This window comes from Dermochelys coriacea, chromosome 8 (genome assembly GCF_009764565.3).
Source record: "Dermochelys coriacea isolate rDerCor1 chromosome 8, rDerCor1.pri.v4, whole genome shotgun sequence".
Classification (NCBI taxonomy): Eukaryota; Metazoa; Chordata; order Testudines; family Dermochelyidae; genus Dermochelys; species Dermochelys coriacea.
In genome coordinates this window covers 91,633,401-91,657,360 of record NC_050075.1, presented here as the reverse complement: position 1 = coordinate 91,657,360, position 23,960 = coordinate 91,633,401, and the positions used below count along the sequence as shown (strand labels likewise).

Sequence of the window (23,960 nt, the reverse complement as noted above, 5' to 3'; positions counted from 1 at the left end):
TGGTGTATTTGGGCCACTGGAGTTAAGGCTGTCAGCACCTACATTATAAAACCCTATTTCAAAAGTTTATAACTCTACTGCAACAGAGACAGTCAAGCTTCTTTCTTTAAAGCGCCATTATTCTTCACTGTTATATTCTCTTATAAACTTGAAAATAAAATTTTGTTTCCTATTGACTTTGTCCTTCTCTATGGCAAACATAGTATTTTACTCAAGTTTAGTGCTCTTCCAGCCAAAACACAGCTCCTTCCTGTTTATTTCCCTCTCTGTGCACCTGCAGTATTATTGGTTAGGACACAAATGTGTACACCGCTCTGGCTGTAAGAGGCCATATCCTCAGCTTGAGTAAATGGGCGCTGCTCCATGAAGGCCAATATAGTGCTCCACTCTCAAAATGGTTCTCATAATTTATGTCGCTCCCCCCGCCCACCCAAGCGACATAAGTTACGACAACCATTTTGAGAGTGGAGTTGTGGCCTGGCTCATAGGGTTGCAGTGTCACTCGCTCTAATTTGGCCTAACCGGACTCCCATCATCACAACGGCTGGACCAAACCTGAGTGGTGCTGGGACCCCAGAGGTTGCAATGCCTGGAGCAGGAGGTGAACCCAGCCAGCCCCAGTCACAGGAGCTGCCACAAGACCGTTTGAAACATTCTGGTGACCCAATTTTGGGTCCCAACCCACGGGCTGAGAAACCTTTCTCTCATTCATCCCCCTACACTGAGACAGGACCAAGTACACCTAGGCTATCCCTGACAAGTGTTTGTCCAACCTGTTCTCAAAAATCACCAATGATGGGGATTCCACAGACTCCTCAGGTAACTCGTTCCAGTACTTAACTTTCCTTAGAATTAGAAAGCTTTTCCTATCTCACCTAAATCTCCTTTGCTGGAAACTAAGCTAATTAGTTCTTGTCCAACCTTTGGTGAACATGGAGAACAATCCCTATAGCTCTCCACAGCAAGCGGTCACCTCCACCTGCTTGGCCCATTCAGTGAAGCCACTGGCCAGTTTCTATTCTGCCAAAATACCCATACCATGAAAATGACACCGAAGTCACAGAGACTAAATCATTCCACCAGTAAATGAAATTGATAGGAGACTGATTACATGGGACAAACCATGGTAATTAGAAATGCTGGAAAATAAAACACAGAACAAACAGATTTGTACATGACAAAATGCGGTTTTGGTTTACAATCACTAATTTGCTGAATTTTCTTGACCTGCTGCTCACAAACCGGGTAGAATTAGTGGGGGAAGCAAAAGTGGATGGGAATCTGGGAGGCAGTGACCATGAGTTGGTTGAGTTCAGGATCCTGACGCAGGGAAGAAAGGTAAGCAGCAGGATACGGACCCTGGACTTCAGGATAGCAGACTTTGACTCCCTCAGGGAACAGATGGCCAGGATCCCCTGGGGGACTAACATGAAAGGGAAGGGAGTCCAGGAGAGCTGGCTGTATTTCAAGGAATCCCTGTTGAGGTTGCAGGGACAAACCATCCCGATGAGTCGAAAGAATAGTAAATATGGCAGGCGACCAGCTTGGCTTAATGGTGAAATCCTAGCGGATCTTAAACATAAAAAAGAAGCTTACAAGAAGTGGAAGCTTGGACATATGACCAGGGAAGAGTATAAAAATATTGCTCGGGCATGTAGGAAAGATATCAGGAGGGCCAAATCGCACCTGGAGCTGCAGCTAGCAAGAGATGTCAAGAGTAACAAGAAGGGTTTCTTCAGGTATGTTGGCAACAAGAAGAAAGCCAAGGAAAGTGTGGGCCCCTTACTGAATGAGGGAGGCAAGCTAGTGACAGAGGATGTGGAAAAAGCTAATGTACTCAATGCTTTTTTTGCCTCTGTTTTCACTAACAAGGTCAGCTCCCAGACTGCTGTGCTGGGCAACACAAAATGGGGAAGAGATGGCCAGCCCTCTGTAGAGATAGAGGTGGTTAGGGACTATTTAGAAAAGCTGGACGTGCACAAGTCCATGGGGCCGGACGAATTGCATCCGAGAGTGCTGAAGGAATTGGCGGCTGTGATTGCAGAGCCCTTGGCCATTATCTTTGAAAACTCGTGGCGAACGGGGGAAGTCCCGGATGACTGGAAAAAGGCTAATGTAGTGCCCATCTTTAAAAAAGGGAAGAAGGAGGATCCTGGGAACTACAGGCCGGTCAGCCTCACCTCAGTCCCTGGAAAAATCATGGAGCAGGTCCTCAAAGAATCAATCCTGAAGCACTTAGAGGAGAGGAAAGTGATCAGGAACAGTCAGCATGGATTCACCAAGGGAAGGTCATGCCTGACTAATCTAATCGCCTTTTATGATGAGATTACTGGTTCTGTGGATGAAGGGAAAGCAGTGGATGTATTGTTTCTTGACTTTAGCAAAGCTTTTGACACGGTCTCCCACAGCATTCTTGTCAGCAAGTTAAGGAAGTATGGGCTGGATGAATGCACTATAAGGTGGGTAGAAAGCTGGCTAGATTGTCGGGCTCAACGGGTAGTGATCAATGGCTCCATGTCTAGTTGGCAGCCGGTGTCAAGTGGAGTGCCCCAGGGGTCGGTCCTGGGGCCCGTTTTGTTCAATATCTTCATAAATGATCTGGAGGATGGTGTGGATTGCACTCTCAGCAAATTTGCGGATGATACTAAACTGGGAGGAGTGGTAGATACGCTGGAGGGGAGGGATAGGATACAGAAGGACCTAGACAAATTGGAGGATTGGGCCAAAAGAAATCTAATGAGGTTCAATAAGGATAAATGCAGGGTCCTGCACTTAGGATGGAAGAATCCAATGCACCGCTACAGACTAGGGACCGAATGGCTCGGCAGCAGTTCTGCGGAAAAGGACCTAGGGGTGACAGTGGACGAGAAGCTGGATATGAGTCAGCAGTGTGCCCTTGTTGCCAAGAAGGCCAATGGCATTTTGGGTTGTATAAGTAGGGGCATAGCGAGCAGATCGAGGGACGTGATCGTTCCCCTCTATTCGACACTGGTGAGGCCTCATCTGGAGTACTGTGTCCAGTTTTGGGCCCCACACTACAGGAAGGATGTGGATAAATTGGAAAGAGTACAACGAAGGGCAACGAAAATGATTAGGGGTCTAGAGCACATGACTTATGAGGAGAGGCTGAGGGAGCTGGGATTGTTTAGTCTGCAGAAGAGAAGAATGAGGGGGGATTTGATAGCTGCTTTCAACTACCTGAAAGGGGGTTTCAAAGAGGATGGCTCTAGACTGTTCTCAATGGTAGCAGATGACAGAACGAGGAGTAATGGTCTCAAGTTGCAATGGGGGAGGTTTAGATTGGATATTAGGAAAAACTTTTTCACTAAGAGGGTGGTGAAACACTGGAATGCGTTACCTAGGGAGGTGGTAGAATCTCCTTCCTTAGAGGTTTTTAAGGTCAGGCTTGACAAAGCCCTAGCTGGGATGATTTAACTGGGACTTGGTCCTGCTTTGAGCAGGGGGTTGGACTAGATGACCTTCTGGGGTCCCTTCCAACCCTGATATTCTATGATTCTATGATTCTATGAATAGGGACAGTGGATTTTTTTACCTCCTAAACTGTGAGTTTAGAGCAGTGTTCACTTTAATGGTCTAATCTTGCTCCCTTATATCAGGTACTAATAAGTAATTTTTTACATTTCGTTTTACAGATGTGAGGAGGCGGCAGACCTCAATAACCATTTTTGCATCACTATTAATAAAATTATTATAGATTATTTTTATAAAGTTAAATTATTACAAATTTACCCTTACCGTCACTGAATTTTAAGAGATACTTACGCTTGTTGTCATAAACACAATGCTTGGAGAATACAATAGCTCACAAGCTTATTTTTTGGTTGCTTAGTGAAATGAAATGTTCACGAAAGCTTATGCTCAAATAAATTTGTTAGTCTCTAAGGTGCCACAAGTACTCCTTTTCTTTTTTGCAAATATAGACTAACACGGCTGCTACTCTGAAACAAGCTATTTAAGAAAATTCCTAGAAAATCTCTGCTTTCTGTCAACAAGTGACAGGGACCAAGTATCGAACAGGATGACATCTCCTTAGCCTTAAATCCATATGTATTACCTCTAAGTCTGTTTACAGAGATTCTGGGATGCAGCTTTATAACTTCTACTTTGTTTTAACATTCTATACTATTTTCTTTTATACTATGTTTTGAAAGATATAGATAAGTGTTAGTTATTGTGATTTGTGCTTTATATAGAATATCTAGTAGGCATCTTTAATTGCAAATTGTAAATGTACTACTAAAGCTTGACCAAATGGTTCCTAAAGGCAATTAACCAACACTTGTGTCTTCACAAAGAACAGGACTCCGCCCCATCTCCAACTTGCCCAAAACATCAGTGTGGTATAGACATGATCTTTATCTCAAAAAAATAAAAAATTCTTGATGTTTATGTTTTAGAAAGTGACCTGGTTGTGTAAAAGAGTGTAAGTCTATCCCTTATTCAGAATATTCCAAAGAGGAGTGATGCTTAGGATATGTTAACAGAGCAATAAACTAAACTAAAGGGCCTCTTTACCCCTCCTCTTTGCAAAGAGAAAAACCTTTGGTTTTTAAACTCACACAAATAGAAATATCCTTGATGAAACTGATTTCTTTCTAAAGTCTTCATTCTTTAAACACTGAGACCATTTATGGTTAGGAAATGTTTTACAGATATTTAAAGATGAAAACCTTTGTTGTTCTTCAAATACTTAAGATATAGTCTTTTGAGATGCATATTTGCAAATACTTTTATCTAAATGCAAGCCTTCGCATAGTAACTGCCTGATACCATTGTTAAGTAAATAGTAAGATATTTTTGGCGCAAATCTAGCAAGGTCATTTGATGCTATAACTGGTTACTAATGTAAATAGCCATTTGAGTATAGAAATATTTATATTAATTGGGGAATTAGTTATCTGGCAATGCTTAAGCCACCCCTCACCAAACTCAGCAAGACAAGAGTCGCCTCTCCAAGAATTCGTAAGATGAAAGAAAATACCTTCTTTCTTGACCATTTAATATTAAAGACTCCCTTTAAAACCATTTAATTTAAAAAGACTATTTTAAGAGCTGAAACACTTTGATATAGAAAATAGGAGTGTTTTGACTTATTTGAAACAGAATTTTAACTACTACTATACCCTGAATCAACTAAAGGGATATCTCAAAAAATAAACTTAAAAAAAAAAGTTTAACTACAGCAGAACCCCATTTATCGGAGCCTCCATTATCCAGCTCTCCGTATTAACTGAATGGGGGCTGACAGCCCTGTAGCCGGGGATGAAGCTCTTTGCCCATTCTCCAGATTATCCAAATTTTTGATTATCCGATCTGGCCCAATTAGATCAGATAAACTGGGTTCAACTGTATCTTTAAAATGTTCTGAGAATTCCCTGCCACAAAGACAAGAGCAGTATAACCCCACAACTGAAGAATTACAACCCTGCTGCATACGCATTAGCAGGCTGCATATTCATGAGCTGAAGATGCTACCAAAACCACCCCATGAAAGTGTTGAGCCAATGAAAGGTGAGAGCGACTGATATCTGAATCCAGACAAGCCCTTTGAAAAGGTATCTTCCATCTTCAGTGAGACTGTGGAAAGAGAACAGTATAAATTCCTCTGACTTAAGACACTCCAAAACACTTATACTTTCCCACACTTACTCTTATTACACCCTTACAGATATGCTTTCTTACGCTTTCAGTGCTCATCTCTAAAGAAAACAGCAGCAGCGACAAGACAACTATCAAGAAGGAACAACCCTCCAGCCCAGCACTGCTTCTGTAACATGATGACATCACCCAGACTACAGAATTATTGGTAAAATGGAGCATACAAAAGCCCTCCCAAGGGACTAGATTTAACTTGTTCTTGTTATAATGTTAATGGGACATTGAAATGCTCTAGTAATTTCAGGTACCACTGAAAAATGGCAGCAGCTTTGCCTCTTGATTGACCTTGACTACAGTCTGTGCATATGCCACAGGCGCAATGGAGAAGAATACCCTGCTACTAGATATATACAGCGAACACAGAAAATCTATAGCAGGCTGCTACAGATTTGCTGTATTCAAAATCGATATGTAGTCTCTCTCATAGACTCTTTCCCTCACATGCAAATGTTGGGTTTGTGTGCTTTGGTGGTTTATTTTTCTAATTTTTTTCCTAGCAGTATTTTCCATTTCTTGGGAAACATTATCTTTTTCCTCTTCTTCTGAATAAAGTTAAAATTAACATAGGTTCGTTTGTATAACTACAATACCATCTTATGCGATAATTACATCTTAGCTTCCATAGTCGCTGATCTCAACGCCTATTACATCCATTGAAAGGCTCCAACTGGCATTGCCTCAGAGATCTGAAAGTACTTTTCAAAGGGAGGAAGTATCATTAGCCTCATTTTACATGGGGAAACTGAAGCACAGAGAAGAGATGTGTTAAGGTCAATGTCACAGTGGGAATAGAACCCAGGCCTCCCTAGTCCATTGTCTTACCCCTTGGACCACACTGCCTGCTAACTTTAAACCCAATGATGCAATAAAATGTCTTTGCACACCAACGTAACAGGCAATGTCAGTGCAGTTTCAGTTGTGGAACAGGTTTCAGAGTAGCAGCCGTGTTAGTCTGTATTTGCAAAGAGAAAAGGAGTACTTGTGGCACCTTAGAGACTAACAAATTTATTAGAGCATAAGCTTTCGTGAGCTACAGCTCACTTCATCGGATGCATCCGATGAAGTGAGCTGTAGCTCACGAAAGCTTATGCTCTAATAAATTTGTTAGTCTCTAAGGTGCCACAAGTACTCCTTTTCTAGTTGTGGAACAGTGTTTTGCTTGTGCAAAACCAGCTGAATGACAAAATATTTTGCAGATCTTACAAAATATTACTTTTTAAATGAAAATAAATATTTACAGTCCAGACTATTTTCTTCCTACCCTAATCAAATTATAACCATTTTAAGGTATTTTAGATAAAATTTTGGTCCCAAAAACATTTTTACCATGAAATGTTTGCCTTTCCAAGTTTTGACACAACCTTACTATTCTGCAATTTCCTGCTATTGCTTTACAATGCATAAAGAGATGCACATTTAAACATACACATCAACTGAATGTTTAAAGTATTCACAAATCAGTGAATGCAAAACTATCTATTCTCATTTTAACAAATGTAAATATCGTTAAACAGCAAAAGCTTTCAAAACTGCTGCTAAAAAAAGAGCAAGAAAGAGAAAGACAGACAGACAACTAGGCTAGATGTTAGGAGATGAAGAGAAATCTTTATATTTACTGATTATTTTTGAGCTTTTGAGGGCATGGTTTGGTCTCTGTAAACGGACAATAGTAAAAATGTCAGTCAAAGAAAAACAACAACAATGGATACTTGACCCTCAACCTCAGTCAACGGGTCTGATCTTACTAACCCAAACAAGAATAACCGCAAGCCCTTAAACACCAAACCAAAAGTCTGCACAACAAGATCCAGAGAAAGAGAAAGTTCTCATGTTGCCCAGACAATAACCAGAATTAACCCAAGACTTCTACATAACATTCCAAACACACCCAGGTAAAACCACACCTGACATGCTAATGAATGTGTCAGCCAGGTCCCTAACTTGCCTTTAAATTCAGTGTAAAACAGCACAAATGACAAGTGCATTAGAGGCTCAGCCGTGAAAGAGTTAACAAGCATCACAGCATAATGAGTTGCTGAAAAGAAAAAGTAAACATTTAATGATGGGAAAGAAAGTGGTCACAAACAGATGAGAATAGTCCAGACTAAACTGTTGAATTTAGCAGAAAAACAAAGCAAAGACCTTCAGTTCTCATTGGTCCCAATCCTGCAAACTCCTCCTGAGCAAATTTCTTCAGAAGGGCTGAACACCACGAAATCAATGGCAGTTGAGGGAGGCATTCAGCATCTTGCAGGATTGGTTCCCAACAAAACTCCCTCAGTAAAATGGTTGGAAGAGACAACAATCCACTTACCTGTGCAAAGGGCTGCTAATTCACCTCCCAATGATAGGGTCCAAATGCACCCGGAAGTCTGTTGGGCATTACTAATATTACACAAACTCCATCATGATGGAGGGGCTGCTGGGCCAAATTTCACTGAGTGACAGTGCATGCAGGGTCACACTACCACCCAGGCCTGGTCTGGCCAACCCTGGGCCGCTGGTCCTAAGCTGAGTGGCACTGCGACACCATGTGCTAAGTTGCAATGCCACTCACTTGGAGGCTCTTTCAAACAGGAGGCCCAGAGCAAATTCCTCCTCTTGCTCCCCGCCATCCCAGGCAGCCCTGAATCAAATGCTCTGAGACCTTAACTTCTATTTCTTACAGATAAATAGATAGTTGGGGTGTGTAACTAGGTTTTCAAATCAAAGGCCCTGAGCTTGCAAAGACTTATTGTTGTGACTAGTCCCATTGCAGCCAATAACAACATTCAGTGGGTAAAGTTAAGCACATGTGGAAGTGTCTGCATAACTGGGACCTAAATTTGTGAATTCCCCAAAGCACAACTAGAAAGAGCTGCATTTAAACTGGGAAGGGAGGAAGGCAGTAAATCATAGGCTCCTGTATTGTCACCTTACTATAGTTAGTGTACTTCTCCCTAGCTTCTACGAGTTGCAAAGATAGAAACAATCATGGAATTATTTTTTCTATTGCTCATGCAGCATGAGGATCTCACCAAACTACAGGGAAGAGACTAGTTACGTTTCAGCTGACCGTTTACTGCACTGCATCCCATACTCAACCGCCATCTAAGAGAATGCAAATGTGCTTCAGTCAATGAGAAACTAAGGGAGAGACCTTGCAAGGTGCCAAGTGACTTCCATGTTACCAACTCCTTCACAAAGGCATATTGTTTTATAGAAGATGTCTACATGTGTCATAAGGCTATCAGGATAATTACCCGCAGCCATTGCTAATGAGGAAATTGCCAAGACCGGTCAGTGGCGTGACCTCATTCGGATCGTAACCATCTATAAATACAACTGAAAAGGATGTCTTTAATATTACAGGCTGTTTCTATGCTAGCATTAAAAACTCCTGCAGACTCAACAGTGGGAACACTAGTGTAGACCTGCTGCCAATGTTTGGGTCTCCACGTTGAGGCAACATTGTCTACTGGATAGGAAACGGGGCTGGGAGTCTAGAGACCTGGGGTGCATTCCTAGTACAGACAGTGAGCTGCGCCGACCTCTGTTTCCCCTCCCACCTTTTATCTCTTTCAGGCAGGGAGGATCTCTCACTAGGATTTGTGCAGCACCTAGCACAATGGGGTCCCAATCTCAGTTGGGGTCTCTAGGCACTAACCCTAATATTATAAGTGATTAATATGTGGTGTTTGGACATGCCTCGTCTATAGTAGAGCTACCATTGGAGACATGCATCAGAGAGAAATATTAAGAAAAAAATAGGGTAGATAAAGCCAGTGGGGGCCTTCACCAGTCCTCTTCATTAATCCTGCTGTACACCACAGCAGGCTACAGCAAATGTTTAAAGACACTTCTCCAATATGAAAAAGTAGAAGAATTCATTAATCTTTTCATACCTAGATGAAACAAGATTCAGTAAATGAACTCATGCTTATTTAATTTTCCACCAGAATTTTTCACAACCTCTCTGGTGATTGGGCAACAATATATTAAACAGTAAGTCAGATAATTCACTCAAGCAATTAAACTATCAAATGTATCCAAATAGGGGATGAAATGTAGCATAAAACAGCAACTTAGGCCCTTTGTCTTGCAAGCTTGTGTGTGTGTGTGTACCCCATTACCTGCAGAGACCGGCTATGCAGGATCAGGGCCTTATATTTTATTCTCCAGAACACACAAACCTTTCCCAGAACAAAGACTGCTAAGGGTGTGGTTATCATAATGCACTCTCTCTAAAGGAATTAATTGCCCAATGCCATGCCCAGTTCTTTCTAACATCCCAGAGGTATAACACTCAGCTGAATTCTGCCCCGGACTCATGCATGACTCCCACTGACTTCAATGAGAGCCTGTCATGTATGCCCAAAGAGCAGAATTTGGCCCTAAATTCTTTACAACCAAGTCCCTGTCATATTAGCTACACATTCAAAAGGAAAGATTCTTTACTTGCCCAGCCACGTCCTGTCACCATGCCCACTATCACTTTGAGATAATCTTACTTCTCAGTAGCATCTAGGTTCAGTGTAGAATTTAACATGACAAGCTAGTGGCTAATCACATCAACCATTGTGAAGTGAAGTCTGGTATGAAACGCTGAGCTTTCAAGCAGTGTGCCATTTTCTGAGATTCTTGAGATCCTGTTTTACATTTCCACTGACTCCCCATATATACACACAGACACAGGATGCCTCAGAAGTACAAGTACAAAATAATTCACTAGGATTGATAGGTGGGAGGGGCGGGGGACGACTTACAGCAACACACTGGTAAGGCAACATACCCCTAAGGACCTGATCCTGCTCTGAAAACAGTGTGGGTAGATCCGTGTACTAGCAGAGTCCCCACAGTGTCCACTCACACTGTTCTCAGCATAGCACTGGAGCACTGAATGTTTGTTTTGATGCCTGCATGATGGAAAAATCTTACCGAAGAAAGAAAATCAGAGGATACAATGCAGCTAGAAGAAAGATGACTGAGAAGAAGAAATGATATCCAGGTTTACCAAGGTATGGTCAGCTGAGCAGCATCCGGGATGAATACAGGAAGAGATCTTACTTATATAGCTACTCCTGGATTACAAGATAGATCCTATGGGACTGGCTGGGTCATGACTGCTCTAACCTGCTCCATCTGCTGCCATACCCCCCATGGGGCTTGCAGCAGTCCAGGACTGCCCCAGCTAAACTTCCTGCCATCAACCCTCTCCTTCTTTCTGCCTCCAGCCTGGAACACCTCCAGGGCTTCTGTGGCATTAGCACAGAGCTAGCCATATAGTCCCTTTGTGCCTGCATAGCCAACATCACTGACACAAAGGGCCCATAAGGCAACTATGGATGTGGCCCTCGACATTTGTCGGTGATCATGGTGCTGCAGCGGCTCCACGTTAAGTAGAGGAAGATATCACAATTACTGCAGGTACCAGGAATGAAAACTGTGGTGCTTTGAATAAAACTGTACAAAAGTAACCCTTCAAAAGTATTCCCAGAATGAAGCTAACTCACTTCTTTAAGCTGGAGGTTATCCCTGCCTTCTACGATGCAAGCATGGCCTTTTAATGTTAGGCTGACTCTAAGGAAGTATGTGTGCTCTGAATGAGAAAGCTGGAAAGATTTTAAATGCATCACAGGGGATGCAGACTAAAGTAGTAGGTGCTATATCAGAAGCTGATCCTCAGTAGGCCCTTACTGCAAAATAGGATGACCACATTGTATCCCAAAAGCATGTGTGCCAGGGTTCCATGCTCCAGGGAGGACTTCCAGCAACTGATACTACACTGAAGAGAATCCTTCACGGCACAGCTGGTATGAAAGATGAAAGGTTACAGGTATCTAGAACTTGGAATGCAACAGTTAAGCAGACCCATTTTATGAGGACAGGGTGATGCAATGAATTACTTTTAACATAGACTGATCTAACACAGAGCAATTTCCCAGAATGCAGTTCCACCTTGAGCAAGTACATGGGAGTTTTCACCCCCTCTGTATCTGATGACTTGGATTTATGTCCAGAGAGCTGGTTCAATTCTGAAATCTGAGCAGAAGACGGTGAGTATAATTTGCCTCAATGTGGGCAATGCTGACAATTTTGTTTCCAATATTCAACCGCTCTTAAAAAAAAACAAAAACAAAAAACAAAAAAACAACCTCAGCTCATCTGAATAATTTCACACATTTAAATAAATGCACACTCCTCAGTGATAACCATCTCCAAACTCTCACCTTCCCTTCTAAAGCATCTTATCAGGGAAACTTATTCCATTTGCTGCCATTCCATCCCCAAAGACCAAGACAACATTTCAACTTTCTAAGGCCATGTTTACACTACCCACCGGATCGGCGAGTAGTGATCGATCTATTGGGGATCAATTTATCACATCTAGTGTAGACGCGATAAATCAATCCCCGATTGCTCTGCCGTTGACTCCGGAATTCCACCACGGCGAGAGGCGGAAGCGGAGTCGTCGGGGGAGCGGCAGCAGGCGATCCCGTGCCGCGAGAACGTGAAGTAAGTGATTCTAAGTCGATCTAACATACGTCGACTTCAGCTATGCTATTCTCGTAGCTGAAGTTGTGTATCTTAGATCAATTCCCCCCCAGTGAAGACCAGGCCTAAGGCCCTGACCCTGCATTAAGCTGAGTGGACAGAACTCTGCATGCATGCAGAACTGACTGCAGGACTGAGACCTTAATGGGATAAACAATGGCTACGGTCCTACAAAGGGAGCCACATGAACATATTTTTGGAGTGTCCACCCATGCAGACTGTTTGCAGGATTCATACCATTGATCTAAAGAAAGGCCAGCCTAATTGCCTCTCCCATCCCCTTCATGCTCCTATGCACCAATGGAGTGCATCCGGCACAGAAGCTGGCTATGCTGCTTTGTGCCTGCTGAGAGCTCCCCTAAAGGAATTCCCAGCTAGCAAGTTAGGATCAGATTCTGCCTTTTGCACTGCCCGAGTTGTGCAAAATGGATGGAATTTGGTAAGAGAATCTGGTCCCATGTCTCAGAAGGTCTCTGGTCTAGATTCACATGGGAAAATTCAGCTGAGCACTGCAGGACCTAATAGGTGGCATTCATAATTCTGAATGGTTTCAGAGTAGCAGCCGTGTTAGTCTGTATTCGCAAAAAGAAAAGGAGTACTTGTGTCACCTTAGAGACTGTCAGCATAGTCTGTGTGGTATGTAGATTGTAATGGATTTTTTACCTTCAGTAAAGGACTGAAGGTAAAAAATCCATTACAATCTACATACCACACAGACTATGCTGACAGCTTGTGCCACACACTCTCAAAGAAAAATTTGTTAGTCTCTAAGGTGCCACAAGTACTCCTTTTCTTTTTGATAATTCTGAATGAGGCACTAAGGCTTCCCATGCATTGTATGGGGAGAATTAGGTGCCTAAAAAAGGATTCACAGAAGCCAGCAAGCTGAGGAGGGGCTGCCTAAGCTAGCCAGTAGTAAATTATTTGCCAAAATGTTTTTATTATCAGTTAATTCATTAAATTGTTATCACTTATGGAACAGTGATTTTTTTTCCTGACTTGCAATCAAAACAACTTGCATCTTCTTCTTTACTGTGGCACTGTATAAAGGAAGAGTGCTACTTACAGTTGTATGATGGGAGACACTGCCTCCAATACTAAGGTTTTTGAGAAGTTGAGGAGACCCGCCATACTGCCCCGAGATCTGCTTCCTGACTTCTGCTGCCACAGTTCTGAAACAAGAGAGGAACAATTTAACTTTTGTAAACCAGGGCAAAATGTCAGGTAGGTGCTTCTGCTTAGGAATATTGCTGACCCGTGAGGACAGAATGTGTGTATGAGACTTCCCAGTACTTACAGAATCTACTGCAGGGAAAAAAATTCAAATTCTTAACCCAAATACAAACATTTTCCTCTTATGCGGTGCATTTCCAAGCCACAACAAAATGAGACATGGCATCCAACTGGCTGAACCCGTCCCTAGCAAGCTCCTTCCACTTTTTCTCTGCAGAAGGATCTTCTGCAGCACTCCATGCTCCCCCAGCAGTTCAGACCTCAGTCACAAACCAGCTCTTGTATGTGCTCGCTCTCTCATTCCTGAACCATGTGTGTGTGCCATGACTTCTCTTTCATCTCAGTGATTACAGATTGGCAGAGACGTCTTTGCTAAAGTCCAACCCCCGCCACCCCCGGAATAACTGTGTAGAAAGTGGGTTGGGATAGCTGAGGAGGCGACTCCTTGAAAATGCACTGACTGAGCCCTGGATGGCATTTAAAGCTATTTCTCCCAAGCTCGTCGAAATCTTAGGGGAGGGCAGCAAAAGTGCCACTGTGATGGCTCTGTAGCTAGAGGCTGAAACAGGCCCACATCCTCTGTGGCTCAGGCACAGAAAAAGACATGTAACATACACTGACCCGCTGGGTTGTACTGCCGCATGCTCTCTGCTACAGGTGAATCCCACCATTGCTTTCCTCTTGGGCACACGGAAATGCAAATTATGCCCCTCTGTGCCTGCAGGGTGAATCAAGTACAATGTGTTCCCTTTGCTTTTTTATGTTCCTAGACGACCATCCTCCTCCCCCCTCCCCCATCACAGGATAGCATTAAAACATAAGACAGCTTTATTTACAAACAGTAGCAAAGGGACAGAGACAACATACGGAAAAACACGGGTAAAAAAAGGAACATCCCTAAAAACAATACTAGGCCAAATCCTGGGCCTTAGGTTGTCCACAGTGCTAAGCCCTGCAACTCACTGGAAACTTTCCCATAACCTTGGAAGGGGATGGAGATGGAACACTCCCACCAGAAACTGAGCTGGTCAAAGCATTTCAAATTTTGAAACCTTGACCAAAAAAAAAAAAATATTGTTGAAAAATAAAGTTTTGTCAAAAGAATGTCATCCAGCTCTTTGCAATACCCTTTCTCAGGAGCCCACCCCATTAGCTGAAGGCAATGCCCAGCTTGCCCAGCCTCAAGTCAACCCCCAAATATCTTCCAACATTTTTTCAAACACAGCTGGCTCTGTGGTGTAAATCAGCAGAGTCATGGCTAATTGAATGAGCTCTGACTTAACTCTAAGGTAAACTACCATAGGGTGTGATTGGCAGGTTCCATCTGCTGGAAAGAAGGTTAAAACCTTTCTGAGCAAGGACTTGACAACAGGGTCTGCTCTCATTGTTGGGATTGCCAAGGAAGTCAACAATGGCGGAGTGCAATGGGGCTGGCAGCAGGGGGAAGCCATTGATGTCAAGGAGGGAGGAAAAACTTAGAAAAAAGGAAAAGGCTAGAACGACCAGGCCTAGTGTGGAGAGCAGATGTTTCCTCGGTCCAGATAATGGGGATAAGATTAGCTAGAGGAAGCACTATTTTACCTTAAAAATAACTTGGACTATAGAAAACTGTTTTTATGCACTCTGGCTGCAAGAAGTCATTTGCTTCATATTTGACTTTACCACAGGAAGCTTTGTTTTCACTTCCAGAAGCTGAAAGTTGAATGTAGACCAGCCAGCTCCTGCTGGGGACTGACAGACAGCCTATTCTCTTCCATAAGGATCTATCATCCTCGTGTGGTTTTTCCCCTATCTACTTGGCTGTTAATATTAATAGAAAAGTTTGGAATGTACTAAATTGAGTCTTAGACATGGAAAATATTGTGCATCTATAGCTGATGAGAGACTTAAAAGCATGCCTTATGTTGCAGATGATCCTGGCTTTAAACCTGATCCCTTACTTGTTGCATGTTTTGTGTAATTCCTCAGGCAACATATAACAGAGCTCTTCATTGCATGGCTGGTATGAAAGACTAGAGGCTATAGTTATCTAGGACTAGGAATGCAACAGGGGGAGGGAAAAAAATCTTTCCACAGATTTACAGATCTAAATATTGTTTCTAGATGGAAAGTTTAGCCAGAGGAGCAAATTTATCTTCTACTGTGAAGCCACAGCCGATGTCTAGATATGTTACTAAACGTTGCACCTTTGGCTGTGCGGTGGCTTCTTTAAACTTGACTCCATCATGTAACAAGCAACCCCTTCTATTCTGATGTAGTTCTTGGTTCTGTTCTTCTTTATAGGTTCAGCACTTGCATGATAATGACCTGGGTGTTTGGGAATTCTTGCAGTGGTAGGAGGGCAAAAATGGAGATTTGTCCCGGTTTCAAGCAAGGGCCAGCTACACTACAATTGCGGTGTTGCCTGGCTACACGAGTTTGCATGGGTGCAGCTATGGCAGTTGAAATAATCAGTACTGACAAGGCTTTAGCTTGGTAATTCAGTGAAGTACAAGCCTGCATGAAGGGTAGGAGAAGGGACGAAACATAATAAAACAAAAAGGGGGCATTGATATAACCATGAGATGGTGCTTCTTTGAAGGATTCTCTACTACTATCATCCTAATCTTCCAACTATCCAAACGAAGACCTAGTTAAGTATTTCTGCCCAAGAAACTAGAATTCTCTTCTCACAACAGAGAATAGTGACAAGACTAATAGAAAAAAACTGAACCTAAGTCCAGAAGCCAGAAATCGTGAAGTGTTTGGGATGATTTATAAATTCAATGGAGTCATGTTATCTGAGCCCCCAGCAAGAGTACAAAACAGTAAAGGAATGTGCTATATCAGATAGGCTAAAAAGGCTGTAATGCTCCAAAGCTAATCAGAAAAAGCTTTCCTGACACAAGCCTCTGATTCAAAGACTCCTGTGCTGGTATAGAATAAAATGAACAACAATGGTAAAGCTTTTAATTGGAATGACAAAATCAAGAATTAGTTCTACCGTAACCATCTGACACTAACATCATACTTAGTTTATCTGGAATTCTTAGACAAATATTCCACAACTTTGTCACAGGACACTGTCACATGACTGACTATGCTTAAAGTAAACTTTTTCCTAGTAACACTCTTTCTGATCTTATTCTTCACTGGATAATTAATATGAACATATGTAATATCACAAAAATACAGAATATGCCAAAGGAGGGGGGCAAATCCCCTAGGAGCCCGTTTTTAAAGAAAAACAAGACTAGACTTTTTTTGAAAGTATGATTACTAACTAGACAATGAGCTGCAAGCAAAACCAAACTTGATTGCACTTTATATATGATGATGTCCAGGACATATGTTAACAATGAGTTTCTAATCATGTGTCTATTTGCTGGTGTTATTCACTTCTAAACTAGAATCAAGCTGCTAAATATTATAAAGCTCATACATCACCCTTCATTTCTCCCTAAAACATGCTCAGTTTTTCCTCACATTTTAATACGAGATCTTATTTTGTCACGTAGTTTGAGGAAGTATCTTTCCCATAGTTCTCCATATTTTGAACTGTGGAATAAAAAATGTCTGTTTCTCTCTTCCATCAAGATTGTTACTCTTTCTGGCTTTCCAGTTCTTTTGTCGTCTTGTTTACGATCCTTAATCCTGTATTTGGTGATGCTCTGCCTACAGTATTTCACTGTAGAAAGACAGTCTTACAGTAAAGTGTCCTTGCAGATCTATAACAATCAAGCTGCCTCTCTTTGAGCAGTTCAGAGAATTCTGTTCAATGTTTCTGTTTTTAAAAGGATTTTGAGCATTGTTCATTTCTCAGTTGGATTATTTGTAGCTTTGAGCATCAGTGTATAATGTTATTCCACTCCCAGATCTGAAGTTTGTGTACTTGTCTTCTAAGCTTTCTCTACACTGTGGATAATTTCTGGAAGATTTTTCTGGAGGGAATATAACTGTTTCTAAACCTGATAAGAATCTGAGGAAAACTCCCACGGTGCAGACGGGTTCCAACTGTTCTGGAATAGGAGTGCGTCTTGATTAAGATGATACCATAACTAGGTATCTTGTGGGTTTTTTTATATTGGTTAGCAGAGGAATGACCCTGTTCTAATGCTACCAATGTAGTAAAACCAATAGATTTCTACAAAGGCAAACAACTGTCTCACCCTTCATCCCTGAGCTGCAGTGGGGAGAGGTGTAGCCCAAGATACATTCTTGTAAGGGGTTCCCCCAATGAACTTATCAAGATCCTCCACCAAAGAGGGAAATTACTTCTAATATGAACTCTCTTACACCAACAGGAAGCAACAACAGAAAGGTTAGTCTTTTGTTTTGAGGTCCATCTTTAGTGATGAACTGTTCTCCTTGCCCTTATTCCATTGACCAGTCAGTCATTTTTCTGAACTCTCTCTAGAATGGTGTACACTCAAACACGTTTGAAAGCCAAAGGTTAAACAGGTGCAAAAGTCCCAGCACTTATTGTCTCTCTTTAGGGACTGGGGGTCTGAGGTTGGGGAGAGGGAGTGCTGACGCTTTCACTAAAGGCACCTTACACCTTAGCCTCTTCTAGTTTGCTGCATTTGTGATAACAGCTATAAAGCTATTTAATGTGAAGACGACATTGCCATGCCCACTGCATTTGGTGGCTGGTCCTGTGCCCATTGAAGCCAATGAGGGCTTTGATATTGGTTTCAATAGCTGCAGGATCAAACCATCTCAGCATGTGAATCATTTGGGCTAAGAACAACCCTCAATCTCTACTGGACCTAAGCAGACTAAAGATTGAGGGCCAGAGACTCACATGCCATCTTGGCAATATAAAGGGGCATTAAAGTGGGTTAAACGTAAATTTACTCACTTTAAGGCCCCTTTATATTGCCCGAGATGTAAAGGGGACTTCAGTATAACTGAGACACTGGCCCTGAATGTAACAGATGGAAGAAAGTGTAATATCAAAGAAGGAAGATAACTAGCACAACCTGCTACCACAAAGGAGGTCAGAATCCAGGATTCCAGAGTGGTAGACAGCATGCTGAGCCCCTGAAGAAGGTTGCTTCATGCTTTAAAACCCTTCCTGGTTTCTCCAAGAACAATGTGCTTAAGAGGCTCTGTACTAAGGCCTTGTCTAAACTAAAAAGTTGTACCATTTCACTGGTATCGCTCAAGTGATACAATCCCTCTAGTGTAGATGGAATTATATTGGTATAAAGGTGCTTTATACCAAAATAGCTATTCTCACATGAGGAGGCAAGTAACTAAGCTGTTATAGAAGTACCTTTATATCAGTGCAACAGCATCCACAGTTTCCAGAGTGGTAGCCGTGTTAATCTGTATCAGCAAAACAACGTGGAATCCTTGTGGCATCTTAGAGACTAACAAATTTATTTGGGCATAAGCTTTCATGGGCTAAAACCGACTTCATCAGATACATGGAGTGGAAAATACAGAGGCAGGTATAAATACACAGCACATGAAAAGATGGGAGTTGCCTAAGGTCTATAATGTTGTTATACCGGCCCCTGTATTTTCCACTCCATGCATCTGATGAAGTGAGTTTTAGCCCACGAAAGCTTATGCCCAAATAAATGTGTTAGTCTCTAAGATGCCACAAGGACTCCTCATTGTTTTAGCATCCACAGTAGAGTTTACACTGATATAACTATATTTTTTTCTTTTTTTAAATCACATGCCTAACTGACCTACATATACTGTTACAACTTCAAGTGCAGACCAGGCCTCAGACATTAACTAACCCACCTCAGTCAGTCGGCTCAACACTGAGGCCTTTTTAGATAGGGTGAGGGAGGAACAGTACATACATAATAGTCATAGTGCAGACCAAGAAGTTTCCATCTTTGTGAACACTTCCAGTAAGAGAATGTTGCACTGCAGTGGTAAGAAAGGCATTTTATAATAGAGATATTGAGAAGTGTTGTGAAACAGCTGCAACAGTCTAGCACCACTTCTGTTGCTCATAGTAAAATAACCTCATAGTGATGAACATATACCACTGATGGGTCTCCTGTTCTGCATACACTTTTGAGGTAGACCACATTGGTTAGGGGAAATAGTAGACAAAGTATCAGTGCTATGATGACTAGGAAGCCCAGAATTACCTGGATAGTATTTCAGAAAAAGTAATAATGAAAGTCTATACACTTCCTCACTCAGAAAATTCTTCCCCAAAACTACTCTAAAATCCAACCCAGAATCCTGCACACACTCTGGCAGGTAATCCTACAAATTGTATTCTGCTTTAATATTACCCAAAATGTGCGATAGCGACACTACAGGCCAAACTTTGATCTGTGTGACTAGCTCTATGAGTATGGCAAACAGGATGTCGATGTGTGAAAAATGTAATACGGATATTCTACTTCAAACAATGGCATGAAGATTAAAACAAGAAAAGGCTTCCGACAGCCACAGGGAAAAGCTTAGGAACCTACAAGTGCAAGCAGTTTGCCAGAGTTCAGATTCTAGGACTCCACAACAGCAATGGTTTGAGGAGCCATTTGTGTATTGGTATAAGTACAAAAAATAAGTTACCTGGCTTCAGAATTCCTAAATACTGCTCTACCAGAATAACTAGACATAGGGCTTATCCAGTCATATCCATAAACAGTAGTTTTGCTCTAAGAAATTGTCAGTGTAGTGTAGTATATTAACCTGTCCATGTGCAGGTAAAATTTGCATATAAATCACATACTCCATGTCAGAAGTTCCATAACTCTTCTCTGCAAGTATCAGAAAGGAAACATCTACCTGCACAGTGTCATTTGATTGCTTTAAAACACAACAAATGGCTACAGCACTGCAAGGTATACAAAGATGGCATAATAGCAATTTCCCCCCCTTCCTATACTGTGAGGTTAATATCTATAACAGTAGTTTGGAAACTTAAAAGCTACTCAACTAAAGCCAGACAGAGATGTCACAAAGGGAGGGTGACAAACTATTGTGTAGACTCTTCACCAGAGCTGCAGAACTCACAAATTCTTACTCCTGACTTTCCTAGAATTCCTGCCTCTCATGCAGCTGTACCCATGACTGCAAGTTAGAACCAGGAAAAGTGCCCTGATGGCAAGAGCAGCTCCCGCCACACCATGTGATGGGAAGAGGTCTGGTGAAATTCTTGGGTCATCGATTTTTCACATGAATCTCTGACTCGCACATTCAAATAAATCTGAAGCCCCTCTTCTCTCCTGCCTATTCCCTAAGAAGTAAGGAGCACAGAGCTGCATTCTTTCCTGTAACCCCTACGATGGGAGGGATCCTGTCTCCCCTCCCCCACATTCTCCTATGAATCACTTCAGTAACTGTTTCTGCAGCTTTCTGATTCTGAAAACTGAAAGTGACATTCAGTTCATGGCTGCCCAGAGCCATCTGAATAGCAGCCGTGAACTGACCAGTCTAGATAATTTCACTCTGCTGCTTGGGAAAGGAAGGAGCAGCCACAGAGACCCTTAACCAATCTGCTATCAGGCTCTCAAAAACAGCAATGCATCAGTTCACACTTGGAAGCATTTGTGTGTTTGTGGCTGGAAATATAACTTTTAAAAAGGCTGTAGAAAGTTGCTAGTGGAATTCTTTTAAATTCTGCTCTGTACAAAAAAAAACATTCCAAATTAAAAATGTTATATACATCTTAGTGTTTGCACAGGTCTCTAGACACACAAACCTAGCTGGCTTATCACAGCATGTATAAGGAAGGGAGCTGTATCCCGCATTTTACAGAACGGGAGAAGGGACTGAGGCAGAGGTTAAGTGACTCTCCCAAGTCTGTGCTGAGCTGGTGCTAGAACTCCATGGGATTCCAGACCCATGTGCCTTCCACTAGGCTTATCTGCATGACATACATTTGGTCAGTAGAGGAAGCATTATATTCCAGTAGTAGTTCTAAATTCTTGATACAATGTCTCAGTAATATTTTATACTAGTACAGCATCGTACCCCTATATCTAGACAGCACACATGGAACAGCTCTAATTTTTCAGAAGACTTCAGAGCCACCTGGTACAAAAGCAGAGGTGAAACGCAAGGATCCAGAATGCTGTCAGCAAGACTTGCCCAATGTGTGTTTAACTTAAAGAGTTTTAATGAAACCCTGAAGAGAGGTGACACCATGTACACATATAGAAACACACAATAACAACTGCAGATGGAGCTTAGCCCAGGGATCTCCTTCCCCCACCCCCTTTTGTGGCAGAACGAGGAAACACAATCACCACAGCAACCCCATAATTGCTTTTGTTGTTTTGATGAAAGCAGACGCGTGGCTAATTCGAGCCTTCTCTTCCGAACGGATCTTCCCTGCTGCCGGGGGGGGGGGGGGGAGGGAAGGGGGTGTCAAAAGGCCAGGAGCAAAAAATTACAGAAGTGTTTTGCTTCTTCACGCTGGACATCTCGCGCTGCGCTCTGCACCCCACCCAGCCCGCTGCACTGACAGCGCCAGCCAGGGGGGCGTTGGGGAACCTGTCAGCCTGCACAATGGGAATGTGGCCGGCCCTGGGTTTCTCCAGCATCCAACGCACGTAAACAAACCTCCCCAGATCCTCCCTGGGAGCACAATGCCCCCGAGCCCCCCTGGCGGAGCGCGATGCAGCCCAGCCGCTCACGCCCCGCGATCGGGACCACGCACGGACAAAACGCAACCCGGGGCAACACAAAACCAACCGGCCCAAACCGGGCTGGTGAATAACCCGGGAGTGGGCAGCCGAACAGCAAGGCGGGTGAGCGGGGGCATCTGCTGCCCCGACTAGGCCCGGCCCAGCCCGGCGCTCAGTGCCCGCCGAGCGCTGCTCCAGCGGGAGGCGACCGTGGTGCTCACGCCTCCCGGGAGCGCGGCGCGCCGCAGGGGCCCTTTACCTGCTGATCTTCTGGGCGAAGGCGCGGCGCTCGGCCATGGCTGCGGCGGCTCGGGCGGGAAGCAAAACGCTTCTCCCCTCGCCTCTGCCGCGGCTCAGCCGGGAGCAGCACAGGAGCCGGGAAAAGCCGCCGTAATGCTCCGGCGAGACACGCAGCCGGAATTTGCCGGCCCAGCATGCAACCAGATTCCACGCTGACAATCCCACCCCACCCCACCCCTTCCAGGCAAGGCAGGCGGGGGGGGGGGGGGAGGATGAGCCGCTCTTCGCCGATATGCGGTACGGCGGCGGGGGGGGGGGGGCAAGGGCTGTCTGAGGAGTTATTGTCCCATTGTAGGGCGGGGGCTAGGGCAGGCCCCCGAATCTCCTCTTGGGGAGTGAGCGGGAGTCGCCCTCCCTCCGCCGGGAAGCTGGGAGCGCAGTGACACGCTTCTGAACCCCACTGCAATACATGGAAGAGGGGAGCCGGGCAGCTTTGCAGGCGCGGCGCGGCGCGGGCAGAGATTCTGCTGCCAAAGGCAGGGAGCGGCCCTCGCTGGCCGATGATTGTGTTCAGGGCCTTTCCCAGGGAGGGCGGTTACGTAGATGTGTTGGAACCCACATCCCCGACCCAAGGGGTGTGGCGATCCAGCCCCTGACTTGGGCCCCACAATACACGGCCCCTGCTTTGCTCCCCAGCGTCAGCCCGTCCGCTCTTTGGGCAGGGGCTCTGTTTCTGTACATGGCACGGGGTTCAGCGGGCTGTTTTCCCTAACATTGATCTCTTACCGATAAGTAGGATAACGCTGCTCACAAGGAGATCTCAAAGCGCTTTGCAGCCCTTCTCACATATTTAGCCTCACCCCAAAGTAGGCTTATCCTCATTTTACAGATCGCGAAAGTGAGGCGTAGAGAAGCCAAGTGTTTTACCCAAGGTCACACGTACAGTCTAGAGCAGAGAATTGAACCCAGGTTGCCTAAGTCTTAGATTTCTGCCCAAACCACGGGGTCATTCTTCCTCTCTAGAAAGTTGGGTTGTTGGCCATTCTAACTTGTGAGTGCAGTCTCACAGCTGGGTTCAGATTACGGAAATTTGAAGGGTTTCAGAGTAGCAGCCGGGTTAGTCTGTATTCGCAAAAAGAAAAGGAGGACTTGTGGCACCTTAGAGACTAACAAATTTATTAGAGCATAAGCTTTCATGAGCTACAGCTCACTTCATCGGATGCATTCAGTGCTGTAGCTCATGAAAGCTTATGCTCAAATAAATTTGTTAGTCTCTAAGGTGCCACAAGTACTTCTTTCCTTTTTGGAAATTTGAAGGAATCCGGAAATATCTTTTGGTGTAGACACGACATCACGGTACTGTGACTCTCTTACATTTTATAACTTTTGATTCAGTCAAGTGACAGCCAAAAGGTCCATTTTTCTGCATTTTTTTTTTCATTTTATTGCATCCATTCTGCCCCCTGCCCATCTGTTTTGTCCATTTGCATCTTTAAGCGATGGGGCTGTCTTCATTTGTCACACAGCACCTAGCACAATGGGTCTTGATCCTTTCACTGGGTGCTGCTGTAATACAAATTACAAATAATAGCCATGTAATGTTGGACACTGATGATTGGATGCACTTTGTATTTGCCTCGCAGTTCTTCATCTAAGATCTCAGCATGCTTTAGAAAGGAGAAG

The 23,960-nt window shown here is 43.5% G+C and overlaps 1 protein-coding gene across 6 annotated transcripts in view; it reads right to left on the bottom strand.

The window, feature by feature from the left end:
- The window catches only part of DOCK7 (dedicator of cytokinesis 7), a 144,084-nt gene extending 121,658 nt beyond the window's left edge, over positions 1-22,426 (bottom strand). For 5 of the 6 annotated variants that reach the window (XM_038413316.2, XM_038413317.2, XM_038413318.2 and 2 more), the window contains exons 1-2: positions 22,297-22,426; positions 13,280-13,385 (exon numbers count right to left, since the gene is read on the bottom strand). In XM_038413316.2, coding sequence (XP_038269244.1) covers positions 13,280-13,385; positions 22,297-22,334 — 144 coding nt within the window. In that variant the 5' untranslated portion in view covers positions 22,335-22,426. Of the gene's footprint in view, positions 1-13,279; positions 13,386-14,067; positions 14,652-22,296 lie in introns of those variants that run through there. The other variant, XM_043490545.1, reaches the window with a different exon arrangement.
- Between the last annotated feature and the right edge of the window lie 1,534 nt (positions 22,427-23,960).